Source organism: Cherax quadricarinatus, chromosome 40 (assembly GCF_038502225.1).
Source record: "Cherax quadricarinatus isolate ZL_2023a chromosome 40, ASM3850222v1, whole genome shotgun sequence".
Taxonomy (NCBI): Eukaryota; Metazoa; Arthropoda; class Malacostraca; order Decapoda; family Parastacidae; genus Cherax; species Cherax quadricarinatus.
Genome location: NC_091331.1, coordinates 20,245,028 through 20,262,217, shown reverse-complemented (window position 1 = coordinate 20,262,217; position 17,190 = coordinate 20,245,028). Strand labels below are relative to the sequence as shown.

At 40.3% G+C, this 17,190-nt stretch overlaps 1 protein-coding gene across 1 annotated transcript in view; it reads left to right on the top strand.

The window, feature by feature from the left end:
* The window catches only part of LOC128687141 (conserved oligomeric Golgi complex subunit 3-like), a gene marked incomplete at its 5' end in the record, with an annotated part of 164,123 nt that overhangs the window by 25,675 nt on the left and 121,258 nt on the right, over positions 1-17,190 (top strand). The window contains 2 exon segments of the mRNA XM_070092775.1: positions 9,287-9,553; positions 12,874-13,042. Of these exon segments, the coding sequence (XP_069948876.1) occupies positions 9,287-9,553; positions 12,874-13,042 (436 nt within the window).

Sequence of the window (17,190 nt, the reverse complement as noted above, 5' to 3'; positions counted from 1 at the left end):
CCCGGGTGTTGAGCATGTGTCTTAATTTCATCTTGTCGGTATTATATATCATTCTTGTACTACTCCACTTCTGGTTAGTGTGACTTTGTAAATGGTCCAAGTTGGACCGAAACGTCGTCGTAAGCTTCTCTCTTTTATGTGCGGGTTATTTGTGTATCGTTCCAGTCACGGTATTGTGCCTTTTTTTTTTTTTAAGTTAAGAAAGCCTAGGGAACGTATGGATTTGTCAGTTAAAAACAGAGTAGGGGAGTTAGTAGATGGGGAGAGGGAGGTATTAGGTAGATGGCGAGAATATTTTGAGGAACTTTTAAATATTGAGGAAGAAAGTGAGGCGGTAATTTCATGCACTGGGCAGGGAGGTATACCATCTTTTAGGAGTGAAGAAGAGCAGAATGTAAGTGTGGGGGAGGTACGTGAGGCATTACATAGAATGAAAGGGGGTAAAGCAGCTGGAACTGATGGGATCATGACAGAAATGTTAAAAGCAGGGGCATATATAGTGTTGGAGTGGTTGGTACTTTTGTTTAATAAATGTATGAAAGAGGGGAAGGTACCTAGGGATTGGCAGAGAGCATGTATAGTCCCTTTATATAAAGGGAAGGGGACAAAAGAGATTGTAAAAATTATAGAGGAATAAGTTCACTGAGTATACCAGGAAAAGTGTACGGTAGGGTTATAATTGAAAGAATTAGAGGTAAGACAAAATGTAGGATTGCGGATGAGCAAGGAGGTTTCAGAATGGGTAGGGGATGCGTAGATCAAGTGTTTACATTGAAGCATATATGTGAACAGTATTTAGATAAAGGTAGGGAAGTTTTTATTGCATTTATGGATTTAGAAAAGGCATATGATAGAGTGGCAGATGTTGCAAGTATATGGAATAGGTGGTAAGTTACTAAATGCTGTAAAGAGTTTTTATGAGGATAGCGAGGCTCAGGTTAGGGTGTGTAGAAGAGAGGGAGACTACTTCCCAGTAAAAGTAGGTCTTAGACAGGGATTGTATTGTGTATTAGGCAGGGATGTGTAATGTCACCATGGTTGTTTAATATATTTATAGATGGGGTTGTAAAAGAAGTAAATGCTAGGGTGTTCGGGAGAGGGGTGGGATTAAATTATGGGGAATCAAATACAGAATGGGAATTGACACAGTTACTTTTTGCTGATGATACTGTGCTTATGGGAGATTCTAAAGAGAAATTGCAAAGGTTAGTGGATGAGTTTGGGAGTGTGTGTAAAGGTAGAAAGTTGAAAGTGAACATAGAAAAGAGTAAGGTGATGAGGGGATCAAATGATTTGGATAAAGAAAAATTGGATATCAAATTGGGGAGAAGGAGTATGGAAGAAGTGAATGTTTTCAGATACTTGGGAGTTGACATATCGGCGGATGGTTTTATGAAGGGTGAGGTTAATCATAGAATTGATGAGGGAAAAGAGGTGAGTGGTGGATTGAGGTATATGTGGGGTCAAAAAACGTTATCTGTAGAGGCAAAGAAGGTAATGAATGAAAGTATAGTAGTGCCAACACTCTTATATGGATGTGAAGCTTGGGTGGTAAATGCAGCAGCGAGGAGGCGGTTGGAGGCAGTGGAGATGTCCTGTCTAAGGGCAATGTGCGGTGTAAATATTATGCAGAAAATTCGGTGTGGAGGTGTGGAGTTAATAAAAGTATTAGTCAGAGGGCTGAAGAGGGGTTGTTGAGGTGGTTTGGTCATTTAGAGAGAATGGATCAAAGTAGAATGACATGGAGGGCATTTAAATCTGTAGGAGAAGTAGGGCGGGGTAGGGGTCGTCCTCGAAAAGGTTGGAAGGAAGGGGTAAGGGAGGTTTTGTGGGCAAGGGGCTTGGACTTCCAGCAGGCGTGCATGAGCGTGTTAGATAGGAGTGAATGGAGACAAATGGTATTTGGGACCTGACGATCTGTTGGAGTGTGAGCAGGGTAATATTTAGTGAAGGGATTCAGGGGAACCGGTTATTTTTATATAGCCGGACTTGAGTCCTGGAAATGGGAAATACAATGCCTGCACTCTAAAGGAGGGGTTTCGGGATATTAGCAGTTTGGAGGGATATGTTGTGTATCTTTATACGTATATGCTTCTAAACTGTTGTGTTCTGAGCACCTCTGCAAAAACAGTGATAATGTGTGAGTGAGGTGAAAGTGTTGAATGATGATGAAAGTGTTTTCTTTTCGGGGATTTTCTTTCTTTTTTGGGTCACCCTGCCTCGGTGGGAGACAGCCGACTTCTTGAAAAAAAAAAATTCAGCTGCTTTTTGGTCCGAACTGGCAGCCTTATCACACTATGTATGCCACCATGATTCTTAACCCTTTCAGGGTCCGTCCCGTAGATCTACGGCTTTACGTTCAGGGTCCAAACCGTAGATCTACGTCATGAGCTCAGCACACTCTGATAAACTGTGAGTGGTACATTTGGGCCTAGATATGAGAGAATACATCTATGTGGTATGTGTGCACCACATAAAACAGATCTTGCAGCACACTGTGTATAATGAGAGAAAAAACTGAAATCATGATTTTTCGATTAAAACAGCGACTTTGCAGTGTTTTTTCGTATGTTTTTTATAGTTGTATTTGCGATTTCTTGGTCTCATTTGATAGAATGGAAGACATATTACAGAAATATAGATGATTTTGATTGGTTTTAGCACTGGAAATGGCTTGAAACTGAGCTCAAAGTAGCAGAAATGTTAAATTTTTGCCAATACAGTGGACCCCCGGTTAACGATATTTTTTCACTCCAGAAGTATGTTCAGGTGCCAGTACTGACCGAATTTGTTCCCATAAGAAATATTGTGAAGTAGATTAGTCCATTTCAGACCCCCAAACATACACGTACAAACGCACTTACATAAATACACTTACATAATTGGTCACATTCGGAGGTAATCGTTATGCGGGGATCCACTGTATTCAAGAGTAAACAAACAACCTCACACGTCTAATACACGCCAGCTGGTGGGTCTAATATGCATTCACAAATATGGTGATGATATTTATACAATTATTACAGTATTGCATAACAGTAAATCTTCTATTTTTTGGTGTGAATAAAAATTCATTATGTGAATAAAAAATCAAAATGGAATTTATTTGTAAAGCCTCAAAACATAACTAATGAACAGAGGAAATGTAACGCACAGATCGTTCTTTGTTGGTTATCCTGGCGTCAGTGTCACTCTCAGTAGAGTCAAAAGTAATCTGAAGATGCCACAACGCCCCACGCCGTCACTGCCCCCAGCACAAAGGAAAAGCTGACCTAGTACTTTTGCTTCCTTGCCACTTCCTCCATGAAGCAAAGCAGAATGTTTGATTCTTGCTGTCTTAAGCATAGACAACAATATACACTATCTCTACCATGGTAATAAAGTGGGAGCAGGATTTTCCTTAATTGTCCTGCTACAGTAAGAGATGTACTGTCTCTTATTAAAATACACTCTGCAACACTGGACTGCAAGGAGCGGCGGTCGCTTGACCACAGGTCGTATACTGGTACTGCATCTGGGATCAATTACTCGCTGTAGCAGTAAACAAGATATTTGCCCCTTCTGAGAGGGCTGGGCCCCTCAGGGCTGAAAGGGGCTGAAGGGGGCTGATGGGGGCTGATACCCCCCCTCCTGGAGAAAATTTCTCCACAGATGCTATCTCCTACTATCTGTTTTTCGTTTATCTACACCAATAACAGTCTCTCAACATCTTCTATCACTTGCGATCTCTGTTTCGAAAACAAACTTGCACCTTTTGCAAGAACAGCTTCCTTGATTGCCGTTTTGTTGGCCATGATAGTAGCGATGGTTGATTGGGGTTTGGTATACAACCTGGCCAGCTCCGAGACACACACTCCACTTTCGTACTTAGCAATTATCTCTTTCTTCATTTCCATGGTAATTTTCACCCTTTTTACCACAGGGTTGGCACTAGAAGCTTTCTTGGGGCCCATGGTGACCCTATTTGCAGTTACAAACACTAAAAACACTGTGATAATATGAAATGTACCGAATGTATGCTTAGATGCGACCGCACTGGCTGGCTTGTAAACACTGGCACCCACAGGGCAGTTGAGGCCACACGTGGGACGCGTCCTGGACGAATCATGTAAGGTGAGTTTTTTATCGTGAGGCAAGGCAAAATTTTTGCTTTCAAATGTTTCGTATGGCGGATTTAATGTAAGGCGATGCGTTCATAAGGCAGGGGTCCACTGTATTTACCTATTGATAATTTTTCCTACTTTAAGTCCTATTTTAGGCCAATTCCATTTTTCCAGTCATCCATACTCTTACCTATTTCACTAGTATTCCTTCCATTCTATTGATTGAGTACAATAACTACCTTTTTAACTATTTCACATACCCAATAAATTGATTAGAAATTGGTAATTTGGCCAATTTCACACAAAACTAAAAAATTGCCAATTTAAAAAAATAGGGTCCAGAATAAATACTATAGACATTGCTGGCCCCAAAACAACCTTTCCTCTGTTAATTAGTTTTGCTCCTAGGTCCCTCCTATATTACACTTGCTTTCCATTTTGAATTTTTTTCATAGAAAAAATAGATGGTTTATTGTTATGCAGGCTATTGCATTATTGTAATAATTGTATAAATAATGTCAGCACATTCAAGAATGAGTACTAGACTGATGAGTTGGATGCATATTGGAGGAGTGAAGTAATTTGTGTCCTCTGGAATATCGGCAAAAATCAAACATTTCCACACCTTGACTCAATTTCAAGCTACTTCTAGTCCAGAAACCAATCAAAATCATCTTTATTTCTGTAATATATCTTCCTTTTTATCAAATAATACCAAGAAACTGAGAATAAAACTATAAAAAAACATCTAAAAGTACACCACAAAGTCACTTTTTAAAAACCAAATGCACAGTAGTCAGTTTTTTTTTCCTTCATCATGCGCTGCATGGGGCAGGATTTTTTTAAATGATACACACTTGCTGCATAGACACATTCTCTCATATCTAGGCCCAAATTTATTGTTCGCAGCTTATCTGAATGAGCTGAGCTCATCGCATAGTTCTATGGCACAGACCCTGACCTCAAAAGCAATTAATGAAAACTGCTTTCATAGCAAGCAGTTTTTATTAATTGCCTTATTACTTATGGCACTCATATACAGTGGACCCCCGCATAACGGATGCCTTGCATAACGGACAATCCGCATAGCGGACGCTTTGATCGCTAAAATTTTGCCCCGCATAGCGCCCAAAAACCCGCTCAGCGGCCTTCGTCCGAGACGCGTCCAATGTGCGGCCTGAGCCAGCCTCATATGTTCCGCCGGTGGCATTGTTTACCAGCCAGCCTCCGCGGTAACATTCAAGCATACAGTCGGAATATTTCGTATTATTACAGTGTTTTCGGTGCTGTTTCTGGAAAATAAGTGACCATGGGCCCCAAGAAAGCTTCTAGTTCCAACCCTACAGCAATAAGGGTTAGAATTCCTATAGAAATGAAGAAAGAGATCATTGATAAGTATGAAAGTGGAGTGCGTATCACCGACCTGGTCAGGTTGTACAAGAAACCCAAATCAACCATCTCTTCTATTGTGGCCAAGAAAACGGCAATCAAGGAAGCTGTTCTTGCCAAAGGTTTAACTGTGTTTTCGAAACAAAGATCGCAAGTGATGGAAGATGTTGAGAGACTCTTATTGGTGTGGATAAATGAAAAACAGCTAGCAGGAGATAGCGTCTCTCAAGCGATCATATGTGAAAAGGCTAGGAAGTTGCATGAGGATTTAATTAAAAAAATGCCTGCAACTAGTGATGATGTGAGTGAATTTAAGGCCAGCAAAGGTTGGTTTGAGAGATTTAAGAAGCGTAGTGGCATCCATAGTGTGATAAGGCATGGTGAGGCTGCCAGTTCGGACCACAAAGCGGCTGAAAAATATGTGCAGGAATTCAAGGAGTACATAGAAACTGAAGGACTGAAACCTGAACAAGTGTTTAATTGTGATGAAACAGGCCTGTTCTGGAAGAAAATGCCAAGCAGGACCTACATTACTCAGGAGGAAAAGGCACTCCCAGGACATAAGCCTATGAAAGACAGGCTTACTTTGTTGATGTGTGCCAATGCTAGTGGTGATTGCAAAGTTAAGCCTTTATTAGTGTATCACTCTGAAACTCCCAGAGCGTTCAGGCAAAAGAATGTCCTCAAGGATAATTTGTGTGTGCTGTGGAGATCAAACAGTAAGGCATGGGTCACTAGGGACTTTTTCTATAACTGGTTACACCATGCATTTGCCCCCAATGTCAAAGATTACCTAACTGAAAAGAAATTAGAACTTAAGTGCCTCCTGGTGTTAGACAATGCCCCTGGTCATCCTACAGACGTGGCAGAGCGACTTTATGGGGACATGAGCTTCATTAAGGTGAAGTTTTTGCCTCCTAATACCACTCCTCTCCTGCAGCCCATGAACCAGCAGGTCATTTCCAACTTCAAGAAACTGTACACAAAAGCTCTGTTTCAAAAGTGCTTTGAAGTGACCACAGACACTCGATTGACTCTAAAAGAGTTTTGGAAGGATCACTTTAATATCCTCAATTGTGTAAACCTTATAGGTAAGGCTTGGGAGGGAGTGACTAAGAGAACCTTGAACTCTGCTTGGAAGAAACTGTGGCCAGAATGTGTAGACAAAAGGGATTTTGAAGGGTTTGAGGCTAACCCTGAGAGGAGTATACCAGTTGAGGAATCAATTGTGGCATTGGGGAAGTCCTTGGGGTTGGAGGTTAGTGGGGATGATGTGGAAGAGTTGGTGGAGGAGGACAATGAAGAACTAACCACTGATGAGCTGATAGATCAACTTCAAGAGCAAGAGGCCAGACCTGCGGAAACTGGTTCAAAGGAGGGGAGAGAGAAATTGAAGGAATTGCCTACTTCAAAGATTAAGGAAATGTGTGCAAAATGGCTTGAAGTGCAAACCTTTTTTGATGAAAATCACCCTCACACAGCTATTGCAAGCCGTGCTGGTGACTGTTACAATGACAATGTTGTGAACCACTTTAGACAAATCATAAAGGAACGAGAGGTACAGGCCACTATGGACAGTTATGTTGTGCGAAAGAAGTCCAGTGACTCTGAAGCTGGTCCTAGTGGCATTAAAAGAAGAAGGGAAGTAACCCCAGAAAAGGACTTGCCTCTTCAAGTCTTAATGGAAGGGGATTCCCCTTCTAAACACTAACACACTCTCTCCCCTCCTCCCATCCCATCAATCATCACCAGATCTTCAATAAAAGTAAGTGTCATGTAATTGTGCATGCCTTTTTCAGTTTGTGTGTACTAAAATTAACATTTTTTTGTGGTAAAAAAAAAAATTTTTCATACTTTTGGGTGTCTTGCACGGATTAATTTTATTTCCATTACAGTGGACCCCCGGTTAACGATTTTAATCCGTGCAAGAGGGGTAATTGTTATGCGAAATAATCGTTATGTGAATGAATTTTCCCCATAAGAAATAATGGAAATAAAATTAATCCGTGCAAGACACCCAAAAGTATGAAAAAAAAAATTTTACCACATGAAATATACATTTTCCCACACACAAAGAGAAGGATACATGCACAATAGTAGAGTAGTACATGCACAGTATATATTGTGCATGTACTAGTCTACTAAATGAAGAATAAATGACACTTACCTTTATTGAAGATGCAGCAATGACTGATGAGACACTGTGTCCTGGGAGTGCCTTTTCCTCCTGAGTACTGTAGGTCCTGTTTGGCATTTTCTTCCAGAACAGGCCTTATCACACTGTGTATGCCACTACGATTCTTAAATCTCTCAAACCAACCTTTGCTGGCTTTAAATTCACCAATATGAGCACTAGTTCCAGGCATTTTTCCCTGTTCACCTGGGTGTTAGTCGACTTGTGTGGGTTGCATCCTGGGAGATAAGATTAAGGACCCCAATGGAAATAAGTTAGACAGTCTTCGATGACACTGACTTTTTTGGGTTATCCTGGGTGGCAAATCCTCTGGGGTTAATTGTTTCTTGGTATTCTCAATAAGCCACACCTACAGCAGCAGCGCAGCTGACTACAGCAGCAGCAGCTGACAGTGCAGCAGCAGCACTGTACCACCAATAGTAGCGATGGTTGATTGGGGTTTATTATACAACCTGGCCAGCTCGGAGACATGCACTCCACTTTCATACTTATCAATGATCTTTTTCTTCATCTCTATTGTAATTCTCACCCTTATTGCTGTAGGGTTGGCACTAGAAGCTTTCTTGGGGCCCATGGTCACTTATTTTCCAGAAAAAGCACCGAAAACACTGTAATAATACGAAATATTCCGATTGTATGCTTGGATGTTACCGCGGAGGCTGGCTGGTAAACAATGCCACCGGCGGAACATGTGAGCGCGTCTCGGAAGAAAATCGGTAAGCGGGTTTTTAAGCGGTATGTGAGGCAAAATTTTTGCAATTAAAGTAAGCGGTATGCGAAATAATCGCTATGTGATGCCATCGTTATGCGGGGGTCCACTGTATTTCTTATGGGGAAAATTCATTCACATAGCGAACATTTCGCATAACAGCCAGCCCTCTTGCACGGATTAAGGTCGCTATGCGGGGGTCCACTGTATTTTGCATTATCACCGCTTAAAAAATATGTTTAGCTATATAACCCTTGAACACAAATAATGTACAGTAAAATGGTTATTGAACTTTAACTTATGTTTTTGTAATTTTTCTTTATGATATCATGCCTCATAATATTTTAGTACTGTATGTACAAGTTTTCCTAGCTTTTTGCAGTTTCTCTTTGTGAATTAACTTATATCCTGAGACCTCATTTCTACTGTAAATCACTGTTGTATAAATTTGCTCATATGAAATCATCCAAGCCCAGCACCCCCTGATTTTTTCATTAAATATTACTGTAAACTGGTTTTTATTAACATAAGAAAGCATAGCAGGAGGCCTGTTGGCCAGCAATAGATAAGTTCTTCTCTTCCCAACCATTCCCATTCAACCATAATTTTATTACTAAGCCATTGGTTTCCTAAGTAAGAACATAGGAGCACTGTAGTAGAATAATTGACCCATGCTATGTAAGTCATACTCTCACCCAACCATTCCCAGTTGTTTTTTGACCAAAGTCATAAGTCAAGCAATGTGAAATTCGCAAGTCTCGGAGATTATCCCTATTTTTGCATATTGTATTGGGTTTGCTCTATGTACCAAGGGCCTGGAATGCATCTGTTGCATAAAGCAACTGATGCTTATACATGTAAGCTATAGTATATGCTCACATTTATTTTCAGGATGATAGAGGAGCACTTGCAAAACAACCCAACACAGTTGGCTCCTCTCACTGCAGTAGTCAATCAAATGCTAGAGGATGCACAAGAGCGCTTGGTTTATCGGGCTCACATCTACGTTAATACAGATATTGCTAACTTCCGTCCATCACCCGGAGACCTTGCCTATCCTAGTAAACTTCAGATGATGGAGAATATTGCAGAGAGTATAGCAAACCAGCGGAAAATTCATTCTCGCAATGCTTCTGTTTCCTCCATGTCCTCCATTAAGTAAATACTCACATATATTTCTTGCCTTCATATTTGCTATTTATTAGAAATAATGATTTTTTTTAAATTTTCATGACATGCATGTATATTTAATATTAATAGTATAGTAATAGCATAGAAAAAGAATTATAATACATGTATACATGTGTTCTGAGCATCTCTGCAAAAACAGTGATTATGTGTGAGTGAGGTGAAAGTGTTGAATGATGATGAAAGTATTTTCTTTTTGGGGATTTTCTTTCTTTATGGGTCACCCTGCCTCGGTGGGAGACGGCCGACTTGTTAAAAAAAAAAAGTGTGAGGAACGTAAAATATGGTATACAACTTTTTATAATTTATTTTAAAGGACTAGAACTGAGTTTTACATAGGAATTAAACTTATGCTTGTGTGTGTGTATGTGTATGTGTGTGTGCACATGTGTGCATGCATTTATTCATGTCTACGTGTGTGTGCATGTGCGTATTCTCTCCACATGCATTTTTATACAGGAGAAAATTTTCATAGAAAAATATATGTGAAACTGACTATTGTATATCCTATAGTTATTTTATTTACATGACTTTTCTTAACAGTAATTTGACCTTGATCTACTTGGAAAGCGGCAAGCTTGGATGAATGTGTCGGTGAGGACCTGGGCCTATGAGAGGGGTAGGGGGGTTCAGCCCATACATTAGGCTGGGGCCCAGACCTTAACCCCTTGACTGTCGCAACCCTCAATCCTGAGGTGTCTTATGGTGTCGCAAAATTTAAAAAAAAAAAATTCTTATGAAATGATAGAGAATCTTTTCCCAATGGTAATGACACCAAAAAAACGAAATTTGATGGAAAACTGACAGAATTACACTCTCGCGAAGTTAGTGACCTCATCGGTATTTACAAATCGGCAATTTCGCCCACTTTGAGCCCTATTTGAGGCTAATTCCATTGTTTCAGTCAACCAAACTCATAGCTATTTCTTTAAACTCCATTTTTTCTATCGATTGAGAACAAAAAACTGCCTATTTACCGATTTGAACTACCCAATAACGTGGTCAGAAATTTGCAATTTGGCCAATTTCATGAAAATTAAAACATATGACAATTTCAAAATAAGGTCCAGAATGAACAAAGCAGACATTCCTGGCTCTAAAATAACATTTTCTTTGTTCATCAGTCACATCTCCAGGCCCCTCTGATATTACTCTTGCTTTCTATTTTGAATTTTTATTCAAACAAAAAATAGAAGATTTACTGTTATGCAGACTACTGCAATACTGTAATAATTGTACAAATAATGTCAACCCATTAATGACTGCATATTAGAATGGCTAGTTGGACATTTATTTGACAATGACATCATTTGTTTACTTTTGAACATCGGCAAAAATCAAACATTTCCCCTACTTCGAACTTCATTTCCAGGTTCTTTTTATAGTAAAATCAATCAAAATCACCTCCATTTCTATAATATGTTTTCCATTCCATCAAATGAGACCAAGAAAATAAGAATACATCCATAAATGCTATATGAAAATAGACCACAAAGTCGGCATTTTAATTAAAAAATGGTTGGAATTTCTCATTATGCACTGCATGCTCCAGGATTTTTTTTATATGGTGCACACTGACCACACAGACCCATTCTCTCACATGTGGGCCTACCAGCTTTCTCCTGCTTGATTTGAAGTCGCTAGAAATTGTGAGTATATATACGTCAAACAGGGTACCTCGTGAGACGTATATATATGACCGAAACAGTCAAAGGGTTAATGCTGAAGATTTTGCAGCAGAAATGCAACACTTGCCATTAGTACATAAAGCAAACCAGAACTGAATTGCAAAATTTATTAACACACTACAAGCTTTGTGAGATATTTCCAAATCTTTGTTAGTTTGAGAATATTGTTGACAGTTTTCATCTACAATAACATCAGCAGAAAGTAATTAAAAAAATGGTTGGAGTTTCTCATTATGCACTGCGTGCTCCAGGATTTTTTTTATATGGTGCATACTGACCACACAGACCCATTCTGTCACATGTGGGCCTACCAGCTTTCTCCGGCTTGATTTGAAGTCGCTAGAAATTATGAGTATATATACGTCAAACAGGGTACCTCGTGAGACGTATATATATGACCGAAACAGTCAAAGGGTTAATGCTGAAGATTTTGCAGCAGAAATGCAACACTTGCCATTAGTACATAAAGCAAACCAGAACTTAATTGCAAAATTTATTAACACACTACAAGCTTTGTGAGACATTTCCAAATCTTTGTTAGTTTAAGAATATTGTTGACAGTTTCCATCTACGGTAACATCAGCAGAAAGTTCTTTTAGTAAACTCAAACATATCAAAAACTTTTTAAGATCTACTATGTCTCAAACCCAGTTTATTGATTTATCAAGACTGAGTATTGAATCAAGCATCGCCAGAAAATTTGATCTTGATAGTGTTATTAGAAATTTTGCAGACAAAGTATCTCCCCTGGGAGCCTCAGTCAGCCCCCAGAGGCCCCAAAGCAGGCTTGTTCCACCTTGCAAAATTTCTCTTGGAGGCCCTGGTAAGGACACTGGTCTTGAACTCATTACCTCTCTGGGATAGTCTGATACTCTGAACCTTTCATTAATCTTAACAGTCAGAGATCAACTTACAAAGGTGCCATTTATTTTGTAATTACACTCTTATAACAAAAACAAATGCATTTATGTTGGGAAAACATTCTGCTTTTCAGAATTTAGCAGGGTGACCCAAAAAGAAAGAAAATCCCCAAAATGAAAATACTTTCATCATCATTCAACATTTTCACCTCATACATAATCACTGTTTGTGCAGAGGCTCCCAGATACAACAGTTTAGAAGCATATATGAAGATACAATATAAAAAGTGACCTGAAATAATTACAATATCAGGGCCCCAATTACATACTATATACCTTCCTATTACATATCCCACCAAACTGCCAATATCCCAAACCCCTCCTTTAAAGTGCAGGCATTGTACTTCCCATTTCCAGAACTTAAGTCCAGCTATATAAAAATAACCGGTTTCCCTGAATCCCTTCACTAAATATTACTCTGCTCATGCTCCAAAAGCTCGTCAGGTCCCCAAAACCATTCGTCTCCATTCACTCCTATCTAACACGCTCATGCATGCTTGCTGAAAGTCCAAGCCCCTCGCCCACAAGACCTCTTTAACCTCCTCCCTTCAACCTTTTCTAGGACGACCCCTACCCTGCCTTCCTTCCCCTACAGATTTATACACTCTCCATGTCATTCTACTTTGATCCATTTTCTCTAAATGGCCAAACCACCTCAACAACTTCTTTTTTTTTTTTTCAGATCTGCTACCAGTGAAGAAGTTGCTAATATCACCGGGGCAGCAGAAGAAAGGTTTTCACGTGTAGGCATGTCCCCAGCAGACTTACACGGCATGTGGTATCCAACAGTCAGACGTACCCTCATGTGTTTGTTTAAACTCTATCGATGTGTTGATAGAAGTATTTTTCAGGTAACAAGATAAAATAATTTGTACCTGTTGTAGCATGTTGTTGATCATATGATTGTATGATCTGTGTCCTGAATAAAATAAGCTTCTTTGCAGTTTGATCATGCTTGCCATTATGTTGAATACAGTGGAACCTCAAATTTCGAACTTAATCCGTTTCATGAGCTAGTTCTAAATTCGAAAAGTCTGAAAATCGAAGCAGTATTTCCCATAAGAAATAATGGAAATACAATTAATCTGTTCCAGAAACCCAAAAATATTCACAAAAAAAATACATTTTATAGAGATTAATTACAGTTTTACATACACACAACAAATACTATAGTGTTCAATTATGTATCTAATTATAAAATAACATTTTTACTTACCTTTATTGAAGATTGGTGTTGGCATCTGGAAGATAGGGAAGAGGAGAGAGGGAGTTGGGGTTAGTGTTTGGAAGGAGAATCCCCCTCCATGAGGACTTCAGGTAAATCCCTCTCTGGGGTAACTTCCCTTCTCTGTCTTTTAATGCCACTAGGACCAGCTTGAGAGTCACTGGACCCCTGTCTCGCAGAATAACTGTCCACAGTCCTCTGTTTCTGGCACCTCTTAAACATTTCCCTAAAATGGGACATGGTTCTGTCACTGAACTTGTTGCAAAGATGGTTTGTTTCAGCTTGGTCAGGGTGGTACTTCTCCACAAACATTTGGACATCATTCCACTTCTGTATTATTTCCTTCTTCACATCTTTGGTGTCTCTCACTTTCTTTACCACAGGGGTACCACTAGCAAGTTTCTTTGGGCCCATGGTAACTTACTTCACAGTCCCACAAGCACTAAACACAATGAAATAATCGTTAAATGCTTGAATGAGAGCGCAGGTTAGTGTTCACTCAAGCATAAACAGAGCCAGACTGGCTCACAGTGCCTGCACGAGGATGCTGACAGAGCGGGCTGGTGGACAGGTCCAGTACCCGGCGGTCCAAAAATAGGAGCACATTCGATAATAGGGACAAAGTTGGTTCAAAAAAAGGGTTCTATTTTTTAAGTGTTTGATATGTGTTACGTTCGAATTTTGAGGTTCCACTGTATTAAGATGGTGATGAGAACTGGTGTTGTCTTGAGCACCTGAACATATACTGTACCATGGTTGACAGACACAGTATTTAAGGATACTTCGCTTTTGCCATGAAATCACTAGTGAAATCACGATTTCACCAGATATTGTATCTCTCTGACTAGGGATATCATGATTTTACTGTGGCCACCAAAAACTTTTGAACTTGAAAAGGTGAAACTTCAGTTCAGTCATTGCTGTCATATGCTGGCCTGAGTTTAAGACCCAAATGATTACATTCCTCAACAATAAATAGGGCATGATTTTTTTCATATATAAGTGATAAAATGTCTGGTAAATACTGTATAATATAAAAAATAGGAAATGTAATAGAATTTTCTGGCTCACACACCCACTTTCTCACTCTTCCCAAAACCTTGTTCATCTGTGATCTTGCTCTGTCTAACCCTTTATTCTTTCAATAATAATTCTACTTTATATACTTAACAGGCTTATTCCCTTATAGTTATTACACTCTCTTTGATCCTCTTATCCTCTATACAAAGGAACTATGCATACTGCCAATCCCTAGGTATTTTCCCCCCTTTCCCACTTTTATTGAGCAAATGCACTAGCCACTCCTAAACTATATCCCTACCTGCTTTTAACATTTCTGTCTTGATCCTATTAGTCCAAGTTGCTTTACCCCCTTTCATTCTTCTCACTGCTTCACTCACCTCTTTATATTCACATCTGGCTTTTCCTCACTCTTAACCCTTTGACTGTCGAAAGGCCCAATCCTGAAGTGTCTCCTGGTGTCACAAAATATTCGAAAAAAAAAAAAAAAATTTTCTTATGAAAATGTTAAGATTATTTTTCTGATTGTTTTAGTCCCCCCCCCCCCCAAAAAAAAAAAAATTTTCCCATCAGTACTTGCCCAGATATAGAGGCATGAAGTTTGCAGAAAATGAGCGGCGTATGGCAACAGCAGCGACTGGTAAACTTTAGTTTACTTGTATTTGAAGGTTTGTTGTTTTTTTCACTATTTTATTTTTTCATATAACTTATGTGGCCTGTGAGACCAAAGTAAGATGCAATGTACATATATACACTCGTTGTATACAACACAATAAGCACACAAACATAATTATCAATATATTGTTTACAAAACTTTTTTACAAAAACAAACAATACAAAAAAATTTTTATTACTATTGTTCTATAATATATATACCAATATACAGTCACTGAACATATTCCTACAAGTTCTGCAGCTTGTGGAACTCTTTGAAACATGGTGTCATACACAGTGGTGTTTTACACTCCTCACACATAAAACATGGTGTCATACACAATGGTGTTTTACACTCCTCACACATAAAATCAGTGTGTGTGCATTTTTGTGGAAGTTTTTTTTTATGTGCAAAGACAAAATACCTCGTCTGAGCAGTTTTCTTCAAAGTATTAGCAGGCAGTTGTGTTGTGTAGTTATCCTAGGTAAATGGTCGTGTGTCATCATTCCTTCCTTCCTAATTTCCTTCATTCCTTTCCTACCTGGAGGCTACCTGGAGGGCATTCCACCTCTCTTCCTACATTCCTTCATCTGTCCTTCCTTACTTTTTTCCTTCCTTTCATCTAGTCTTTCCTTCATTCCTGCCTTCCCTTCTTGCTTCTGGTTTCTATAATATATATACACATATATAGTCACTAGATACTTTCATAAAACTGCTATTATTACCATTCAGCAAGCTTGTCTTGTGTGCGAGTGTGTGGCACCCCCCCCCCCCCTCCCCCTCCCCCCCTCCTCCTCCTCCTCCTCCTCCTCCTCCTCCTCCTCCTCCTCCTCCTCCTCCTCCTCCTCCTCCTCCTCCTCCTCCTCCTCCTCCTCCTCCTCCTCCTCCTCCTCCTCCTCCTCCTCCTCCTCCTCCTCCTCCTCCTCCTCCTCCTCCTCCTCCTCCTCCTCCTCCTCCTCCTCCTCCTCCTCCTCCTCCTCCTCCTCCTCCTCCTCCTCCTCCTCCTCCTCCTCCTCCTCCTCCTCCTCCTCCTCCTCCTCCTCCTCCTCCTCCTCCTCCTCCTCCTCCTCCTCCTCCTCCTCCTCCTCCTCCTCCTCCTCCTCCTCCTCCTCCTCCTCCTCCTCCTCCTCCTCCTCCTCCTCCTCCTCCTCCTCCTCCTCCTCCTCCTCCTCCTCCTCCTCCTCCTCCTCCTCCTCCTCCTCCTCCTCCTCCTCCTCCTCCTCCTCCTCCTCCTCCTCCTCCTCCTCCTCCTCCTCGTCCTCCTCCTCCTCCTCCTCCTCCTCCTCCTCCTCCTCCTCCTCCTCCTCCTCCTCCTCCTCCTCCTCCTCCTCCTCCTCCTCCTCCACCTCCTCCTCCTCCTCCTCCTCCTCCTCCTCCTCCTCCTCCTCCTCCTCCTCCTCCTCCTCCTCCTCACACATAGCTCAATTAAAGGCTCCCCATTTACATTTACCCCCTGGCACCCCAAATTTACCTACTACTCTCCCTCCACAACATTTTTACCCGCTTTAGCATTGAAATCCCCATCCACAAGTACTCTCACACTTGGTTCAAAACTCCCCACACATTCACTCAACATTTCCCAAAATCTCTCTCTCTTCTCCAGGTGCATATACACTTACTATAACCCACTTTTCACATCCAACCTTTATTTTACTCCACATAATCCTTGAATTAATATATTTATAGTCCATCTTATCCTTCAACATTATTGCTACTCCTTCTTTAGCTCTAACTCTGTTTGAAACCCCTGACTTAATCCCATTTATTCCTCTCCACAGAAACTCTCTCACCCCTTTCAGCTTTGTTTCACTTAACCCTTTGACTGTCGCAACCCCCAATCCTGAGGTGTCTCCTGGTGTCGCAAAATTTAAAAAAAAAAATTATTTTTTCTTATGAAATGATAGAGAATCTTTTCCCGATTGTAATGACACCAAAAAAACGAAATTTGATGGAAAACTGACGGAATTATGCTCTCGCGAAGTTAGCGACCTCGGCGCTGTTTACAAATCGGCGATTTCGCCCACTTTGAGCCCTATTTTCGGCTAATTCCAGTGTTCCAGTCGCCGAAACTCATAGCTATTTCTTTAGAACTTCATTTT